Here is a 19,836-nt window from a genome sequence, read left to right on the forward strand (position 1 = left end):
GAACTGCCAAGAAACCAGACTCTGCATACAATGCAACACCACAACACCACAAAAATAGTAATACATGTCCTCTAATACTGTGCAAAATATAAAAACAGTAGATATAAATTTGGAAAAACTGATACATAACAATCACCACTTTACAAATTAACAAATAAAAATAAAACAAATAATGAGAAATAAGAAAATACTATTTTATTAGACTAATCCCTGTAAGCTGGGTCCTCATCCCCAAAAACCACCTGATTCCATCCACACAAGCTTTGAATTGTTTTATATTGAACTTATTAAAAGTATAAAAAGAAATAATATTCTGTACAATTGTCAATTTATAAATCAGCGTCTTCTCCCCACTCTCTCTTCCCCATTTCCCTTCAGCGTCCTCAGCCCACTCTATCCACTTTCCTTCAGTGCATGCACATAAAAACAAGCAAGTAATTTTATATCATTTTCATTCTATTCATTCATAGAAATTAAAGTCTAAATAATGCCAGTCACATAACAAAACATGATTTTACAAAAATAATTCCCTGCAGTCAAGCCTGCAAGGATTACTAGATGTCTTTCAGCAGCTCCCCTCCCTCCCTTCCCCTTACCTTCATGGCCAAGTCAAAATGATCTACCAACAATAAAATTTTAAAAACACAAAGCACATTGTACGCAGAGAAAATGTTAATTATTTATATTCCGCGGGTTTTCAAAGAGGTCAAGACAGATGACTTTATGCAATGTCACCTCAGTAACAACTATACAAAAAGACAAATATACCCCCTCCCTTTTTACTAAACCGTGATAGCGTTTTTTAGCGCAGGGAGCTGCGCTGAATGCCCCATGCTGCTCTTGACACTCATAGACTCCCTGCACTAAAAACTGCTATTGCGGTTTAGTAAAAAAGGGGGCCATAGTGCAAAATATAGACAGCATATATAAATTCTCAAAACGGACACATTTTGATCACTAAATTGAAAATAAAATCATTTTTCCTACCTTTGTTTGGTAATTTCATCAATCTCTGGTTGCACTTTATTCTTCAGACTGTGCATCCAATATTTCTTCCCTTCTTTCAGCCTCCTGTATGCTTCCTCTCCTCCAGACCTCATCCCTCTCTCAACTTTTTCTTTGTTTCATCCTGTCCCCTTCTTTCTTTCTCTCTCTCTCTCTCTCCGTGCCCCATTTCTTTCTTTCTTTCACCCTACCCCCTTCTTTCTTTTTCTCTCCCCATGCCCCCTTTCTTTCTCTCTCTGTTCCCAATTTCTTTCACCCTGCCCCCTTTCTTTCTTTCTGGTTCCCTGTCTCCCCCCCTTTCTTTCTTTCTCCCTGCCCTCCCCCATGCCACTGCCATTGGGAAACATGCTGCTGCCACCGCCGCCGAGAAAAGGCTGCCACTGGCCATCAGAAACAAGCAGACGCCGAATTCGCCCTGCTTCTCTTCCCCACGGGCCAACCAACTCTCGCTGCCCGACATCAATTCTAACGTCGGAGAGGACGTTCTGGGCCAGCCAGGCAGCGATTGGATGGCCCAGAACGTCATCTCCGATGTCAGAATTGACACTGGATGACTAGAGTTGGTTGGCTCGCAGGGAAGAAAAGCAGGGAGGGAGAACTCAGCGCCGGCTTGTTTCTGATGATGGCAATGGCAGCCTTTCCCCGGCGGCAGCCTATTCCCCGGTAAGTGGCCAGCTGTGCACCCCCTTGGGTCATGCACCCGGGGCGGACTGCCACCCCCCCCCCGCCCTTGGTACGCCACTGTTTGGGGGGTTTTTGGTTTTTTTACTTTTTTTGTGCAATAGGACAAGTTTTTTGTAAGGAAAAATCTGTAAGTTGCTACTAACCTCCTTGTATACTTAAGAAAATGTAATGGTGAGTTGGCCTGGTGTGTGTCATGGCATAAGGATGGTCTCATTCTGTGGTTTAAGAGGATCATAAAAATCCTGTACTAAGCAGGGAAGCGATAAAGGGTCCCTTTCTAGGTTAGCACTCTATGCCTCAAATTCAATAGCATCTACCATGTATCAGCAGACACTAGTATAGTATAAAGCTTGCTATAAACAATTTAGAAGAAAACTTAAAAGTTCCTTTTTTCCCCCAAACGTATACATTATCCCCCCCTTTTACTATTTTTTGTAACTCATTTTTTAAACTTTTTCTCTGCAGTTCATCTAAATCCCAGGGGAGTTTTGGAGATGTGTATTGGATGGGACTAGGGCAGACTTATCATTTGGAAGTTTTTCTGATATAACACTGTAATAACCTCCTGGGCATAAAAAATAGGATGTTTTTGGTTAGTCCTTTTTCAATAATGATTAAGTATCAAAAAGGTACCCAAACTGATAGGATAACTACTAGAGGGATAAAAGCACGACTCCCCCCTTAATTCCCCAGTGGTTACTGACTCCCATCCCTCCCCCCTAACAGATAAGTGACAGTAAATACATACTAGGCTCTATGATAGCTGCAAATATAATGGCCATTCCTCTTACAGCAGCAAGCAAGCCCCTGGAGTAGCCTTGTGGTCGGTGCAGTGGACTATAGAGAAGGGAACCCAAACCCTTATCCCACTCTAAACTTGTGGTAGAAAGTGTGAGCACCTCAAAAACCACAGAATACCTACTGAACCCACAAATAGGTAATCCCAGCAGGCAAAAAAACTAATGTAGTGGTGTACAGTCAAGTACATTTTTTGTTATTCCTGGAAGCTCACCAGGGAAGTGTGTGGCATAGTGGTTAGAGCTACAGCCTCAGCACCCTGAGGCTGTAGGTTCAAATCCCATGCTGCTCCTTGTGACCCTGGTACATTAGATAGAGTGTGAGCCCACCAGGACAGAAAGGGAAAAATGTTTGAGTACCTGAATGCAAACCACCAAGAGGGGCATAATTAAAACATGTGCCTAAGTCCATTTTGACATATGGCACTAGACGCCCAAAGTTAGCAGTGAGAAAATGCCCATTTTCAAAAGGCAAATCACCATATGTCTAGAATTTTTTTTTTTTTCCAAACACTGTCTATCCAAGCCGTTCCAAACACTGTCTATCCAAGCCGTTGGGTCACCCAGACTGCCAGAACATATCTTTATACCACATTTTCGACCAAAATTTCATCCAAGTCCCAAATGTCCAGAACAAGATCATTTGGACGTGGGAGGGGCAAATCTTGTAATGGACTGGCCCTTCAGACATGGCAAAACAGCAGTGGGGCATCTTACAGGGTACTGCTGTGAACTTCACAAAAAGGGTGCTAGATAAAACATCTCACCAGAACTCCCTTATGAGCCTCCCAAACCCACTATACCCACCTGTCTACAACCCCAATAGCCCTTATGGCTGCAGGTGGCACCTACATGGCAGTAGAGTAGGGTTTTGGGTTTTTTTTTTTTTGAGGACTCACATTTTCCACCATAAATGTAGTGGTTAGAGTGGCTTATAGGACTTGCTACTCATCTCTATAGCCCTTAAAGACACGAGTACAAAATGGTCTAATATAGGGCAATTTTTGAACCAAAAAGATAAGACATTGTCTTGGATCAAAAATGACCATGTTTGGAATTGAACTTTTGGACTTTTTTTGCAAAACAACTAAAGCTGGATTTGGACATCATATTGAAACCTAGCTGTTTTCCTTCACTATGAATATTCTCAACATCCATTTCCTCTGCTCGTTTCTTTCTATCATATACTTTCTGCTCCTTGTCAACTTTGCCTTCTTCTTCATTCTTTTTCTTGAGGTTATCTTTTTTCCCAATACGCCTTTAACACATTGCGCTATTCCTCCTGTAAATTCCTCTCCATTTCTTCTTTTTGCTTTTTTTATTCATTCAGCTTAAGTTTTCTCTTTCAAGTCTTGTCATTTCTTCTCTCTCCTTTTCATAATTCATACACCTCATTTCTTACTTTAGACTAGAGAATGACACGGGGGGACAAATTTTTTCTTGTCCCTGCCCCATCCCTGCAAGCTCCGTCCTCATCTGCACAAGCCTCAAACCCTTTAAAAATCATACGTGTTCAAGGCTTGTGCAGTTAAGGCAGAGCTTGCATGAATGGGGCAGGGACAGCAACAAAACTCACGGGGATGGGGAAATTGAGTTCCTGCGGGGACAGGGAAAAAATTGGCCCCGTGTCATTCTCTACTTTAGACATTTCTTTCCTTTCTTGCTCTTCCCATCTCTTTTTCCCTCCTCAGCTTTAAGCAATTTCTCTTTTTATTTTGCTGATTCTTTACCAGCTTTCGGTCCATTTTTCTTCCATCTCTTTCCAGTTCTGCTGTATCTTCCTCTTCTTCACTTCTTCTATCCTCATTTTCAAGATGGAAGCGTAAACACTCAGAAAGCCCCGAGTTTTGTTTAGTTTCGGTTGCTGCTTTATATTGCTGTTCTAAGATTTCCTTTTCTCCAAAAATTTTCCTTTCCTCTTGCATGGTTAACTTTTGTTGTGTGCACTTTTAAAATGGGGATTTCACCACAATAAAGGTGAACTTTTTATTCAAAAGAGCACATTGGATGGGACATTTGGCAAAATACCTTCAATTTCACTCCGCTGAAAAACAAAGTCAAATAGCCAAGGCCTTGGGGCACTTTGCCTCCCCCCGTTCATCAGGACCCAATTACTCAGTTAAACAAATTCTTGTGTGTATCCCCTTGAACTGGGTCTACAACTGGATTCCATTTCTCTTCTACTGTCAATAATTTAGATGGCAAGAGTTATTTTTATAAGCAGAATTGTCTTTCAGAAGACTTAAAATTTAATAGTACCCACAGTTTCAGCCTTTGTTCTAGTCTCCCACACCCTGTCTTTGATGTAAATACCATTTTCTTTCTAATAATAGCACATCTATAATAAAAGCTTGCCCTCACCCTTACGCCAGGTCTGAAAAACTCAACTAAGTCTAAAATTCAAATCTGGTTTCACCTAATAATCACCCATCCCAGAATTCAGCCATTGCTGGAAAATTTCTCTCTTCCATCACTCTTCCCCATGGTAACTAGCATTGCTCTCTTCCACTCCTCCCCGTCTCCCAATCCCACCCTCCAATGACAGAATTTCTTTTCTTACCCCTTCTCCCACCTGACAGTGACACCAAGTTTGTGATGCTGGACTGGTGCAGGGCTTTGAGCATGCACACATGCACCGCACCAGCCTAGCACCATAACATCGGTGTTTGTGCCAGATGGGAAGAGGTAAGAAGAGAAAGCTGGGGGAGGGGGATGGAGTGGAAATCTGGGGGAGGATGGAGGGAAGAAATGTGTTATCACAGGAGAAAAGGTGGACAAACACCCCTATTAATATCCCACCTTAGACTAAACCCCTCCCCCCCCAAAAAAAAATGCTTCTTATAATCACATGGGCTTATATTAAAAGAATATGGTACTTCTTTTCTTGCACTATTTCCTCATTTTATAGAAATGGCCTATCTAGAGCCAGCCCACACATGAGTTATGTGCCGATGTATAACTTTACGTGTATGTTCAGAAGGGCTGGTCACTTTAAACAACAACGTTAAATATACTTAAAAATGGCAACTCTGTCACTTCTCATATGAATAGGTAAGGTCAGCTGTTTTGCTGACCTAACTTACGTGTACAGTAGAATCTCAGTTATCTGGCACCCATGGGGATTGGTGGATGCCGAATAACTGTTTTTCTGGTTGATCTAACACATCTCAATTCACCCCCCCAAAAAAAAAAAAAAAAAAAAAGCAACAGAGGAATGATGTATCAGAGGAAAAGGCCCTGCCAGGGCTGGCTGCGAGCAGCCTGTTTTGAGCACTGCCTCCAGCTGACCGGTTGCTGCTTTGGGTAAGGAAGGGAGGGATCAAAGGGGTTTGCAGCTCAGGACTGCCTTCTGCTTCTTCGGGGCTTGAGGGAGGGGGGGTTTGTGGCTCAGGACTGCTGCCACGCTGGTGCTTTGGGTCGGGAGGGAGGTGGGGTTCAAGGCTAAGGCCTGCCACTGTTTGTAGTGCTTCAGGGCTTAAGGGAGGAGGAGGGGTTGCGGCTCAGGACTGCTGCCGCTAGTGTTTTGGGGGACTTTTTTTTCCCCCTAGCAATTATTTTGCTGGTTGAATGAGAGTGCCAGTTAACTTAGATTCTACTGTATAAATTTTATATAGAGGAGGTAATTCTATATAAAAGACAGGCACCAAGCGAATGCCTAGAAGAGCAGCCAAGCTCCCAAACAGCAGGAATCACGCTAAGTGCAATCCTATAAAGGAGGATGCATTACCATCAAAAGAGATGTATCTGAGGCAAGATTGTAAAGCATGCTGGTATGACATTCTATAAACACTGGGCATGTTTATGTCACGATAAGTGCACGCTCATATTTAGAACTGCTAGTAGAATGGAAAAGAGATGTCTCTTTCAACCTGGAGCTTTGATGTCTCAGTGCAGGTGTGTGTGTCTGTGTGTGTCTGCTATAATAAAACCCTTAGCACGCATACACACTTCAATCTCCATGAGGCCGTGACCATGATCCGTGGCTCCATGCTCCTGCATGCGCAGTAGGTGCCTCCGGCGGTTTCCGACGTGTGCGGCGGTTTCCCCAGCAACGTTCCTGCCCCGATCTCCAATGCCGGCTGACTTCTGATAACGCCTCTCCTTCCTTCTCACCTGCAGACCAGCAGCAGCAGCAGCCGCGGGGCATTTGTTAGGCCAGCCCACTTCGATAATGCGAGGCGGGCCGGCCTAGCAGATGTTGGACAGTGAGCAGGTAAGGGAGAAGGGCTACTGCTGGACAGGGGAAGCAGGGAAGGGAAGACAGATGGGGAGAGAGAGAGGGGGAGAGAGAGAAACAGAAAAAAAAAAAAGAAAGACAGACAGGGGGCAGGGAGAAAGACAGAAAGAAAGAAAGACAGAAAAAAAAGAAAGAAAGAAAGGCCTAAGTCTACACATCTATTCTAGCACCCGTTAATGTAACGGGCTAAAAAAGTAGTATATATATGCCTTTAATGAGTGAGTGAGTGTGACTGTATATTTGAGAGTGTGTGTTTCCCTGTGCCATTGCTGATAGTGGATGCTGGGTCTTCTGTGTATTCTGTGGAGAGGATGCGGTATATAAACTTAAGGTTTAATTTAGTTTAGATTGTGTTGGCTCAACCCAGCTAAGGTATCTGGTCACAGGTGGCCAGTACCTCTCTTTCAATAGCCATGAGAATAATAAAGATTAAAGCTACTGCTGCGACCCTCATAATGACAAGCAGTCTGCTTCCTGCCGGTTATCAAGTCTTCATCATCACAGTTTTCAAGGAATATTGTGTTATGTTGTTCGCATATGGCACAACATAATGCCAGGAGCATAGCCACAGACAGGCCTTGGTCCATCCATATTCATCTCAGGGCTACCCGATAGCAATATAAACACTGGTGTAACTATTGTGGATCCCCACGCCCTGCCAGATGCAAACATCCAGAGAATGCCACCTGCTGTCAGAAAGTGCTGAGGTCAGCAGCAGCATGCTGAGTCACCAATGTTGGAAGCACAGGCATAGTCAGTTCTCGCACATGCTCACTTTGTGTGCGACAACTGAGCATGCCTGCAGTGTCAGGATCAGTGGCACTTTTCTAAATCATTCACTTCTTACTGTTTGCATAACCACCACTCTAAGTCTTTGTCATTGCTAAGGTTATCAATATGTACCGGTATTTTTTCCCCATTTTCCTTTCATACTCTTTTTTTCTATGCAGTCAAATGTGATCAGAAAAGGAAGATGGACAATTACATTGGAAATTGCTAAAAAAGGTGCAGGTTCCAACTGTGGTAAACCAGAAGGTGATCTCTCATAAATACACAGAATAAGACTCAACTGACTGTAGGAATCTGCTGTATTTTTACTTCCATTGCTACTTTGTAGATGAAGTCTACAAATCAAAATAAAAGCAATAATTAGTCTAACCTCATATAGGTCATAACTAGTGCTAATGCAATAGGAGTATCAATATCAGCTAGGTAAAGGAAGATAAGATTGAACTAAGAATCCGAGCTAAATTTCATTCTTATACATATACAGGGGTCTGATTCTCCAAAACGTGCGCCCCAATGGCAGGCAGCAGAAGATGTTCTACCGCTTTCTGGCAGCTGATCAGGATGCACGTTAAAAACAACACCCAGAGGCAGCACGTCCACATTGTAGGCCTCTGGAGCGCGCCTACAAGGACGTGTAGTGACGCTTAAGTGTGCCCAAGGTGGGGGCATGGGTGTGGCTTCACCCATAAGTGGCCTTGGGTGGGCTTAGGTGTCGTTACACGTCTCCGTAGATGGGAGACAGACCCCTGAAATGCAGGCCTTCAAAATGCTGGCCTATATTTCAGGCATCTGTCCGGGAGTGTAGGCTCGATTCTGCACAGGGACGCCAGTGTGTGATTTGACATGCGATCAGCGGCCGCTTCTTAGGCAGCCGCCGATACCAGCGTCCTTTTACCGAATCAGGCCCACAGTACCTACAAGTTTTTAAGTAGTTACCTGTTTAAGTGCTTTCCAATGGCCAGTCTGAAGAATTATTTCCGCACTTATTTGAGGCATCCTGCTGGCTGCTGAGCTTTTCCGTGGCTTGCTTCGGTTAACCACTTTCTTCCTTTGGTGTTCCTTAAAAGTTTTAGACCACGGATTGCAGTTTTTCATCCAAGCCAGTCTCTTTGTTTCAATGTGATCTGGAAACGCAAGTTGCCTTGCAGAAAGTTGACGTGCATCATCAGCATTTTCCCAGCTCTTGTTAATTGGTTCCTGATCTTTATTGATTAGAAACTCAGCATTTGTTTGACTTAAGAGTAGCAGATCTACATTCTCACTCTTATCTTCTATAGTTTCTTGCTTTACTGATTGCATTTTCTCTCTCAAAATATCCAGATGGTTTGGCTGAAAATCCACAATAGCACAACTGTTGTGTATTCTGTCTTCCTTTGTTGGTATCTGATCATCAGTGCCAAGGTTGCCGCTTGTTTCACTGCTTTTCAGGACATTCTCATTGATTTTACTATTAATGGTTATGTTTTGCAAATATATTTTAGGTGTGGCTTGTGAACCGCTGCACATTTTTTCATTTTTCACTGTATTAACATTGATTTCCTCTTCATTACTTGCTTGGGGCAATTCTATCTTTTCTTCATTCTTTATGTCAAGTATTTCTTGAGTGATTCTGTCCAATTGTTTTCCTTCATTTTGAATATCCTCATCATTTATTTCCTCCATTTGCTTCTGCTCCTCATCAACTTTGCCTTCTTCCTCGAGGTTGTTTTTTTCCGATACTTTTTTGAACTTGTTGCGATACTCCTCCTGTAAATTCCTCTCCATTTCTTTTAGCTTTTTCAGTTCATTCAGTTTAAGTTGTTTTTCTCTTTCAAGTCGAACCCTTTCTTCCTCTTTCTTCTTTTCATACTCCTTATGCCTCATCTCTTGCTTTAGACATTCCTGCCTTTCTTGCTCTTCCCCTCTCTTTTTCACCTCCTCATCTTTAAGCTTTTTCTCCTTTGCTCGCTGCTTATTTTCCACCAGCTTTCGTTTAATTTTTTCCTCCATCTCTTTCCTCTCGCTTTCCAGTTTACGCTTCATCTCCCGCTTCTTCTTCATTTCCTCTATCCTCATTTTCAAGATGGGAGCATATTTTCTAAACACTATGAAGGCTCTAAGTTTTGTCTGGATTTTGATTGCTGCTTTCCATTGCTGTTCTTCCAAGATTTCCTTTTCTCTTTTCTTCTGTTCTTCAAAAACTTTCCTTTCCTCTTGCATTGTTAACTGCAGTCTTTTAATCAGCTCCTTATTGAAAATAAAGAATAAAATTGTGACGGAAATGTTTATTAAGATATGAATACTACAGGATAAGCCACATAATTAAGACAGCTATACAAATACTAGGCCTTTACTAATTAAATCTGGTACAAATTTCAGAGTGAGTTACACATTTGTTTAAAAAATTATTTTCATACATCTATATAAACTATCTAGTCTGCCTGATCTGCCTCTGCACCATTAAACATAGAAACATGATGGCAGATAAAGGCCAAATGGCCCAACCAGTCTGTCCATCCGCAGTAACCATTTTCTCTTCCTCTCTCTAAAAGATCCCAAGTGCCTATCCCAGTCTTTCTTGCATTCAGACACCACCACCATCTCTTCCAGGAGACTATTCCATGCATCTACCACCCTTTCTGTAAGAAAGTATTTTCTTAGATTACTCCGGAGCTTATCACCTAACTTCATCCTATGCCCTTTCATTACAAAACTTCCTTTCAAATGAAAGACTCAACTCATGCACATTTATGTCACGTAGTTATTTAAACATATAGAGGCACAGAAAAAAAAATTCAAATAACCAAATAAATATTTCTTTAGTCACCAGTCCTTAACCCTAACTCTTGGCAGAATCTATCTATGGAGCAAGCTAAATGCTTTAACATTTTTGCATATTTATCATCCCCGACCCTGAGGAAGAATGAAATGCATCGGAGGGAAATGAGGCAATAATGTTTTCAAGCTAAGTCTCACTTTAAACTAAGTTATCTAAGTTATTACTAACATTTTAGGTGTAAGCACTGGCACTTTAAATTGAAATAAGCACAAAAAAGTTACAAAAGATATACAGTGGTACCTCGGTTTACGAGTGCACCGGTTTGCGAGTGTTTTGCAAGACGAGCAAAACATTCGCAAAATCGGCGCCTCGGAAACCGAGCGCACTTCGATTTGCGAGCCCCCCCCCTGCGAACTGGCACCCTCCCCCCCGCGATCCGGCACCCCCCCACCGCCGCCATCGGGCACCCCCGCGCCGCGACCTGAGGTCCCCCCAACCCACCCGAACCCTCTTCTTACTTTTCTGTAGCCTCTGCAGCGACACTGACACCAGCATGTCCTGTGCGTGGTGCCAGTGCCTGAAGATCTGCTTCCTGTGCAAGGCCTGAGAGTTCACGCTGCGGAGGCTACAGAAAAGTAAGAAGAGGGTTCGGGTGGGTTGGGGGGACCTCAGGTCGTGGCGGGGGGGTGCACGATGGCGGCGGGGGGGGGTGCCTGATGGCAGGGGGGGGTGCCGGTTTGCGGGGGGGCCTTCGGGGGGGGAGCAATGCCGGTTCTCGTGGGAGGAGAGCAGCGCTGCTGGCCTTGGGAGGGGGGGAAGGTGGGGGGTGGAAACATATCAAAGCAAGTTTCCCTTACTTCCTATGGGGAAACTTGCTTTGATATACGAGCATTTTGGATTACGAGCATGCTCCTGGAACGGATTATGCTCGTAATCCAAGGTACCACTGTATATAAAATTTTCAAAAAGATTAAGCACCGATATTTAAAGTTCTGGTGAGGAGGAACTTCAGTATAAGAGTATAATTACGTAGTTATTTAAACATCTTTATATCTCTCCTCTCCCACTTTTCCTCCAAAGTATACATATTGAGATTTAAGTCTTTCCATATACACCTTATGACGAAGACCATGCACCATTTTAGTAGCCTTCCTCTGAATCGACTCCATCCTTTTGAATACATGAACAGAGACCGACATCAATAAATAAACAAGAATACACCAGTGCTGCAATGCCCTCCTCCCCCTGCAATGCCATTCCAGCAGGGGAGAGCCGACGGAGGAGGGCTGCAGTCCGGCCATCGGACCAACGGTTGGCTCGGGGGCCCGTTCAAGTTGGACTTCAGTTTTGACTGTTTTGATTTTATTTTCAATTCTTTTTAGTTTATCATATATTTTTTAATCTCACTTATTGTTTTACCACTTATTTTGTTTTATTTTATCATTCAAATTTCATTTAAATTTCCCCAGAATTCTATTGCTTCAACGGTTCTCCCTCTGCATCTATTCTTATCTCCCCTCTTTTTTCAACCTTTCAAAGTCCTTTAGATTATTGTAATCTTATTAGAATGTTTATTTTCTTATTTTTCTCATCTATTCTCTATTTTATTTCTTCATTACTCTACTAATTGTCATTTTTCCAGGTACTTTAGTTAGATTGTGAGCCTTCGGGACAGTAAGGGAATTTCTAAGTACCTATTTTACTTATAATTTTAATGCACCCTATTGTCTATTTTTCTGTAAACCGCTTAGAATCCTAACGGAGTTTAGCGGTATATAAGAAATAAATTACATTACATTACAAATTACATTACATCACCATTTTTTCTTCCTTTATACCCATCCCCTGTTGTATTCCTTTAAGGCAGTGGCCTCCAACCTTTTTCATGTGAACGTGAGAAAGCTCCGAAGGTCACCAAAAGATTTCAAGCTTATACATGCTACTAATTTTTTAAACCGCCTTGAACTGCTTATTCAGACCGGGTATTAAAACATTAAAAATTAACACTAATATTGATTCAATGGATATATTTTAAAAACTCACTTTCTTTTGAATTGTCAACAGTAGAAAATTCCATAAATCAGACACCCGAGTTAACCGTACTTTAGAGACTGTTTGCAGTTACTGTATCAAGTGAAATTAATGCATTTACAGAATTTGAAGAGAATTTCAGCCAACCGTTTAAGGACCATAATGGAAGATTTCAGGGGCTGCACATTGGAGACCACTGCCTTATGATTGGCAGGAGGAAAAGGTCATCAGCGTCCTCTACTGCACAAGATGCCTCTTGCAATAGCTCATCATGAGTCCCTACACAGCAGAGGAAGCAGATATGCTGTCCCTCCAAAACATATACACCATAATCTTAATGTATAAAAATCTAAAATACTGTCTTATGCTATGCTGTATAATCAATGAATGCAAAATTTTTGCTGGGTTTTTTTTAGAACCATTATGATTCACCAACCTTCATCATAGGTTGATTTTTTTTAATAGACATTTTCTTCACCTTTTCCAAAACTTTATCATCTTCTTTGTCCACGTTATGCAATAATAGTGCTGAGTGCTTATCTTATTTAAAGACTAGGAAACCATCTGTTTCTCCTAAATGACCACAGAGGAGTTAGGCTGCCAGGGGATGAGTATGAAGGAAGAGGAAATAAAAACACTTTTATTTGGAGGGAGGACAGGGCGAGCTGGCACATGAGGTAGACGCATGCATTGGAAGGAAGATAGTAAGAATAAGACCTACAGAGGAGAGCAAGGAGAGGAAGAGCTATATGGAACAGAAGCAGTTGGAAAGCACCCAGATGTTCACAAAGGCCCATCTGGCTGTGACCCTGAACTCGTCACTTTGGTGGGAGATCCTGAAAGAGAAGAGGAGAGATGCCAGCAAGGAGAAGAGTCATTGGCTGCTCGCCGCGAGGCACCTCTCCTCCTTACTGCCTCTCGCCCACGCCAGTACCTCTCCTCCTTACTGGCGTCTCGTTGGGGCATACCTGGAATCTGCCACAGCACACAGTTTGCGATTCACTGGCCTAGAGAGAGGTGAAGGAGAGAAAAGAATGACTGGTGGAATGGAGCAAGAAAAAAGAAAATGCTTGGGAATATGAGGGTGGAAGGAAAGAATGTTTGAAGGATTGAGAAGGTGCCATGGACCACTTTTGACTAGAATGTCTTTTGCCTAGAGAAGGTTTTTGCATCTATCTTTTGGAACTAGCCAGATAAATCCTCCTCTCCCCACCAACACACACACACACACATACTGAAAATTTTGTGCTGGAGACAAAATTCAACTCAATAAAAAAAAGCAGTGCTGACAGCTTTCATGCATATGGTTAAACTTTGGTTGCTCAGCAGAAGCCAGGCAAAGTTACCCAGATAACTATAGGACAGCTATTTGAGTGGTCATAGTTAACTGCACAATCTAAATGTTGGTTTATGAATCCAAAATGGAAATAGGGCTTCTAAAAACAACCTTGGGCTAATAAGCAAGTTTTAAATGCCACTCTGATCTTATTTTCAAAACCGCAGCTAGGTAGCAAGTCAGCACCACAAATGTCTTACCTCGTGTTCTTTTAATTCTTTTTCAAAACCTTCTTGTTCTTTTTTCAGTTCTTCCTCCAAGGAAACTTGTTGTTGCTATAAAAACAAATACCTATTTTAATGTGTTTTAGAGGTCACAAAATAGTTCCAAACAAAGTCTATCATATATGTAAAACTAAAATACTTACGTCATGACTAGTAAAATTAAGGCACTCAAGGCATGTTAACGTTTAAATATAACAAGTGTGAATAACACGGATAAAGTGAAAAGCCACCAATACAACAACTTACACGTTCACATAGGCAAAACAAAGCAAAGAAAGAAACAAAGCAAAGAAAGGAACAAAACTGCCGCACAGGCTAGAGATAAACCCAAAAAGGGAGGAAAAGGCCTCAAACAGGGCCCTCCCACTGCCACAAAAGTGGCTTAAGGTATTCAGGCAAAACCTCATAGGTATAAAAAACCTCCCTTGGGAAAATATACAGCTCTGTGCGATGCAGTGAAAATTTTGAAGCAGTCAAAGTGAAAAACTCAGACTTATCTCAAATCTAGATCAGTACCTTGTAGCTGAGAAGGTAAGGAATAAGAGGTTAGCTTTCATAAACTACAAAAGATCGCAGAAAGAGGAAGACAGGCAAAAATATCTGGAAAAGTTAAGAGAGGCTGGTTGTGTAGTCAGGAAAGCAAAAATGCAAATGGAAGAAAAAATATCTGACATGGTAAAACGGGGAGACAAAGACATTTTTTTTTAGATATATTAGTGATAGGAAGAACTGCAAAAGTGGCATTGTGAGACTCAAAAGGTGAAGGGGAGGAATATGTAGAAGCTGATAAAGAAAAGGCCAAATTGCTTAACAAATATTTTTGTTCTGTGTTCACAGCTGAAACGCCGGGAGCGTGACCGCCGAAGACATACATGAATAGGGATGGAGGACTAATAGACCCTGATCGATTTTCAGAGGGTTGTGATCATGAGCTAAAATAAAGGAAGCGATGGGGCCAGATGGTGTACATCCGAAGGTGCTGAAGGAACTTAGAGAAATTCTGGGTTCTGGTAGCTCCGCTGACTGACCTTTTCAACGAGTCTCTAGAGTCAGGAGTGGCCCCTCTCCACAAAAGTGGAAGTAAGGACGAAGTAGGGAATTACAGGCCGGTAGTCTGACTTCTGTGGTAAGCAAATTAATGGAAAGGCATTTAAATGGTCAAGGTTCTGGAATCCTGTGGATTACAGGACTGAGGCAACATGGATTCAGTAGAGGTAGGTCTTGTCAAACAAACCTGATCAATTTCTTTGACTGGGTGACCAGAGATTTGGATAGAAGATGTGCACTAGATGTTGTGTATTTAGATTTTAGCAAAGCCTTTGTCAGTGTTCCACACAGATGTCTAATAAATAAACTGAGTGCCCTTGGGATGGGTCCCAAAGTGACAGGCTGGGTCAAGAACTGGTTTGAGTGGAAGGCGACAGAGGGTAGTGATCAATGGAGACTGCTCTGAGGAAAGGGATATTTCCAATGATATGCCTTAAGGTTCTGTTCTGGGGCCTGTTCTTTTAACATTTTTATAAATGATATTGCTGAAGGGTTGTCGGGTAAGATTTGCCTCTTTGTGGATGATAACAAAATCTGCAATAGAGTAGACATGCCGGATAGTGTGAATAACATGAATAATAATAATAATTTTATTCTTATATATCGCCAAAGCCATATAAGTTTGAGGCAGTTTACAGCAAGAGGCGCTGGACAATCAGCGAAGAGGTTACAATCAAAGTCAATAATACAATCTTACATAATAAAGAATATGAAAGCTAAAAGATTTATAGGGTTACAGGATTGAATAAGAAGTGGTGAGTAGATTCTTAGTTAACAAATCGATTGAACAGACTTGTTTTTAATAGTTTTCTAAAATTGAAGTAGGATGAAGGGTGTGCGGAAACGTTACTAAGCTAGTCGTTGCATTTGGCTGCCTGGAAGGCAACAGTTCTGTCCAAGAATCTTTTGCAGTGGCAGGCTTTTATTGTCGGATAGGTGAACAGATGAATTCTTCGTGTGGGCCTAAGATAATTTGCCAGATTGAAGTGGGAAACCAGGTAAGTGGGAGCCAGACCAAATATTGATTTATAACATAGACAAGCGAACTTAAACAGGAAAGACCTGGCAAAGCTTGAAGAATGGTCTGAAATTTGGCAGCTAAAATTTAATGCTAAGAAATGCAAGGTCATGCATTTGGGTTACAAAAACCAGAGGGAACGGTACAGTTTAGGAGGTGAAGAAATGTGCACAATGGAAGAGCGGGACTTGGATGCGATTGTAAGTGATGATCTTAAGGTGGCCAAACAGGCTGAAAAGGTGATGGTGAAAGCTAGAAGGATGCTAGGTTGCATAGGGAGAGGTATGGCCAGTAGGAAAAAGGAGGTATTGATGCCCCTAAATAAGACTCTGGTGAGACCTCATTTAGAATATTGTGTACAATTCTGGAGGCCGCACCTTCAAAACGATATAAAAAGGATGGAGTCGGTCTAGAGCAGCGGTCTCAAACACGCGGCCCGCGGGCCACATGTGGCTCTCCAGGTTTTATTTGCGGCCCGCGGTCTGGAGGCCATCATTCTCTTCCTTTTGGAGCAGCAGCCAGCTTGTTCGCTCAAAGCCACGGGTTGGCGGCTCCTTGCGCTATCCGCGCCTGCGTCTGAAGCCTCTCTGATGTCACAACATCAGAGAGGCTTCAGACGCAGGTGCGGATCTCGCAAGGAGCCGCCACCCGCGGCTTTGAACGAACGAGCCGGTCAGACACGCTGCTGCTCCAGTGGCATACCAATGGGGGGGGGGGGCGGTCCACTGTTCTCTTCCCTGCAGGGCCGACCAACTCTGGCGGCCTGATGTCAATTCTGACGTCGAGAGGACGTTCTGGCTAGCCAATCGCTGCCTGGCTCCCCGGAACGTCCTTTCCGACGTTAGAATTGACATCGGGCAGCGAGAGTTGGTCGGCCCCGTGCAGAAGAGAAGCAGGGAGATGGCCTGTTCCCGTTAGCGGCAGCAGCAGCAGCCTATTCCGTGGTGGCGGTGGCAGGAAGGAAGGAAGGAAGAAAGAAAGAAGGTGGGGTGGGGACAGGGAGCCAGAAAAAAAAAGCAAGAAAAGGGGCACGGAAGAAGGAAGAAAGTTAGAGGGGGGACAGGGAACCAGAAACAAAGCAAAAAATGGGGCACGGAATCAGAGAAAGACAGACAGAGAAAGAAAGAAAAAGTTGGGGGAGGGAATGAGGTCTGGAGGAGAGGAAGCATACAGGAGGCTGAATATTGGATGCACAGTCAGAAGAATAAAGTGCAACCAGAGACTGATGAAATTACCAAACAAAGGTAGGAAAAGCACAGTTACTTACCGTAACAGGTGTTATCCAGGGACAGCAGGCAGATATTCTTAACACATGGGTGACGTCACCGACGGAGCCCTCGGTACGGACCTTTTTAACTAGAAGTTTCTAGTTGGCCGCACCGCGCGTGCGCGAGTGCCTTCCCGCCCGACGGAGGAGTGCGTGGTCCCCAGTTAGGATAAGCCAGCTAAGAAGCCAACCCGGGGAGGTGGGTGGGACGTAAGAATATCTGCCTGCTGTCCCTGGATAACACCTGTTACGGTAAGTAACTGTGCTTTATCCCAGGACAAGCAGGCAGCATATTCTTAACACATGGGTGACCTCCAAGCTAACAAAGAGGGAGGTGGGATGGTTGGCCATTAGGAAAATAAATTTTGTAACACAGATTGGCCGAAGTGTCCATCCCGTCTGGAGAACGCATCCAGACAGTAGTGAGTAGTGAACGTGTGAACTGAGGACCAAGTGGCCGCCTTGCAGATTTCCTCGATGGGCGTGGAACGGAGGAAAGCTACAGAAGCAGCCATAGCTCGGACTCTGTGGGCCGTGACAGTTCCTTCCAGTGAGAGACCGGCCCGAGCATAACAGAAGGCAATACAGGCAGCAAGCCAATTTGAAAGTGTCCGTTTGGAGACAGGACGACCCAAACGGTTGGGATCGAAAGATACAAATAGCTGAGGGGATGTTCGGTGAGCTCTGGTACGATCAAGATAGTAAGCAAGGGCACGCTTACAATCCAGTGTGTGCAACGCCTGTTCCCCAGGATGCGAGTGAGGCTTAGGGAAGAAGACGGGTAGCACAATGGACTGGTTAAGGTGAAAAGCTGAGACCACCTTGGGAAGGAATTTAGGGTGGGTACGCAGAACAACCTTGTCATGGTGAAAAACAGTGAAAGGTGGGTCGGCAACCAGTGCATGCAGTTCGCTAACCCTCCTGGCAGAGGTGATGGCAATTAGGAAAAGCACCTTCCAGGTAAGAAGCCTGAGCGAAGTTGTGGCAAGAGGCTCAAACGGAGGCTTCATGAGTGCTGAGAGAACCACATTCAGGTCCCAGACGACAGGAGGAGGCTTGAGAGGCGGCTTGATATTGAAGAGCCCTCTCATAAATCTGGAAACCAGAGGATGAGCCGTGAGGGGTTTTCCGAGAATAGGCTCATGAAACGCAGTGATGGCACTGAGGTGGACTCTGATTGAGGTGGTTTTGAGGCCAGCATTGGACAGTGAGAGCAAATATTCCAAGATAGTTTCCACCGCTAAGGAGGTGGGTTCCTGATGATGCCGGAGACACCACGAGGAGAATCTGGTCCACTTCTGATGGTAACATTGGAGAGTGGCCGGTTTCCTGGAGGCGTCCAAAATGAGGCGGACCGGTTGAGATAGATTCTCCGGAGAGGTCAGCCCGAGAGAAACCAAGCTGTCAGGTGGAGGGAAGACAGATTGGGATGCAGTAGAGACTGATGCTGCTGTGTAAGCAGAGTAGGAAACACAGGAAGAGGAATGGGCTCCCTGGAGCTGAGTTGAAGCAGGAGGGAGAACCAGTGTTGACGAGGCCACCGAGGGGCGATGAGAATCATGGTGGCGTTGTCCTTGCGGAGTTTGGACAAGGTCCGCAACATCAGAGGAAGTGGAGGGAAGGCATAGAGGAACCGATCCCTCCAGTCGAGCAGGAATGCATCCGGAGCCAGACGGTGCGGAGAGAAGAGTCTGGAACAGAATTGGGGCAGCTGATGGTTGTGAGGTGCTGCAAAGAGGTCCACCTGCGGAGTGCCCCATCGAGCAAAGATGGAGAGCAGAGTCGGAGGGTCCAACGTCCACTCGTGAGGTTGAAGGATGCGGCTGAGATTGTCGGCCAGAGAGTTCTGTTCGCCCTGGATATAGACCGCCCTGAGAAAGAGATTGCGGTCCGTGGCCCAGGTCCAGATGCGCAGAGCCTCCAAGCAAAGGGGGCGAGATCCGGTGCCGCCTTGCTTGTTTATGTAGTACATGGCGACTTGATTGTCTGTGCACAGGAGGAGGACTTGAGGGCAGAGAAGATGTTGGAAAGCCTTGAGGGCGTAGAACATGGCTCTGAGTTCCAGGAAATTTATGTGATGACGACGCTCCTGTGGGGTCCAAAGTCCCTGGGTGCGTAGATCTCCTAGGTGAGCTCCCCATGCGTAGGGGGACGCATCGGTGGTGATGATCATAGAGTGGGGGGGCAGATGAAAAAGAAGACCCCTGGAAAGATTTGAGGAGTTCAACCACCATTGGAGAGATTGCTGAAGAGATGATGTCACAGAGATGGGATGAGAAAGAAGATCTGTAGTCTGTGACCATTGGTTGGCGAGAGTCCACTGAGGTGTACGAAGGTGGAGACGTGCCAGAGGAAGGACATGCACCGTCGAGGCCATGTGACCCAGGAGGACCATCATCTGTCGGGCAGGAATGGAGGGATGCCTGAGTACCTGACGGCAGAGGTGGAGCAGGGTCTGCTGGCGATCGGAGGGGAGAAAGGCCCTCATCAGCGTGGTGTCCAGAACTGCTCCAATGAATTGAAGTCGCTGGGTGGGAAGCAGATGCGACTTGGGGTAGTTGATCTCGAACCCCAGGAGGTGGAGGAGAGAGATGGTGTGATGAGTAGCTTGTAGCACGAGTTGAGATGAGGGTGCTTTCACCA

General features: G+C 44.3%; 1 protein-coding gene across 4 annotated transcripts in view; it reads right to left on the reverse strand.

Annotated features, from left to right (window-relative positions):
• Nucleotides 1-19,836, reverse strand: part of LRRIQ1 (leucine rich repeats and IQ motif containing 1) — a 289,414-nt gene that overhangs the window by 226,586 nt on the left and 42,992 nt on the right. For all 4 annotated transcript variants that reach the window (XM_033951658.1, XM_033951656.1, XM_033951659.1 and 1 more), the window contains 2 exons: nucleotides 13,838-13,912; nucleotides 8,449-9,738 (listed from right to left, as the gene is read on the reverse strand). In XM_033951658.1, the coding sequence (XP_033807549.1) occupies nucleotides 8,449-9,738; nucleotides 13,838-13,912 (1,365 nt within the window). The remainder of the gene's footprint in view (nucleotides 1-8,448; nucleotides 9,739-13,837; nucleotides 13,913-19,836) is intronic.

The sequence above is a fragment of the Geotrypetes seraphini genome, chromosome 7 (genome assembly GCF_902459505.1).
Source record: "Geotrypetes seraphini chromosome 7, aGeoSer1.1, whole genome shotgun sequence".
Lineage (NCBI taxonomy): Eukaryota > Metazoa > Chordata > Amphibia > Gymnophiona > Dermophiidae > Geotrypetes > Geotrypetes seraphini.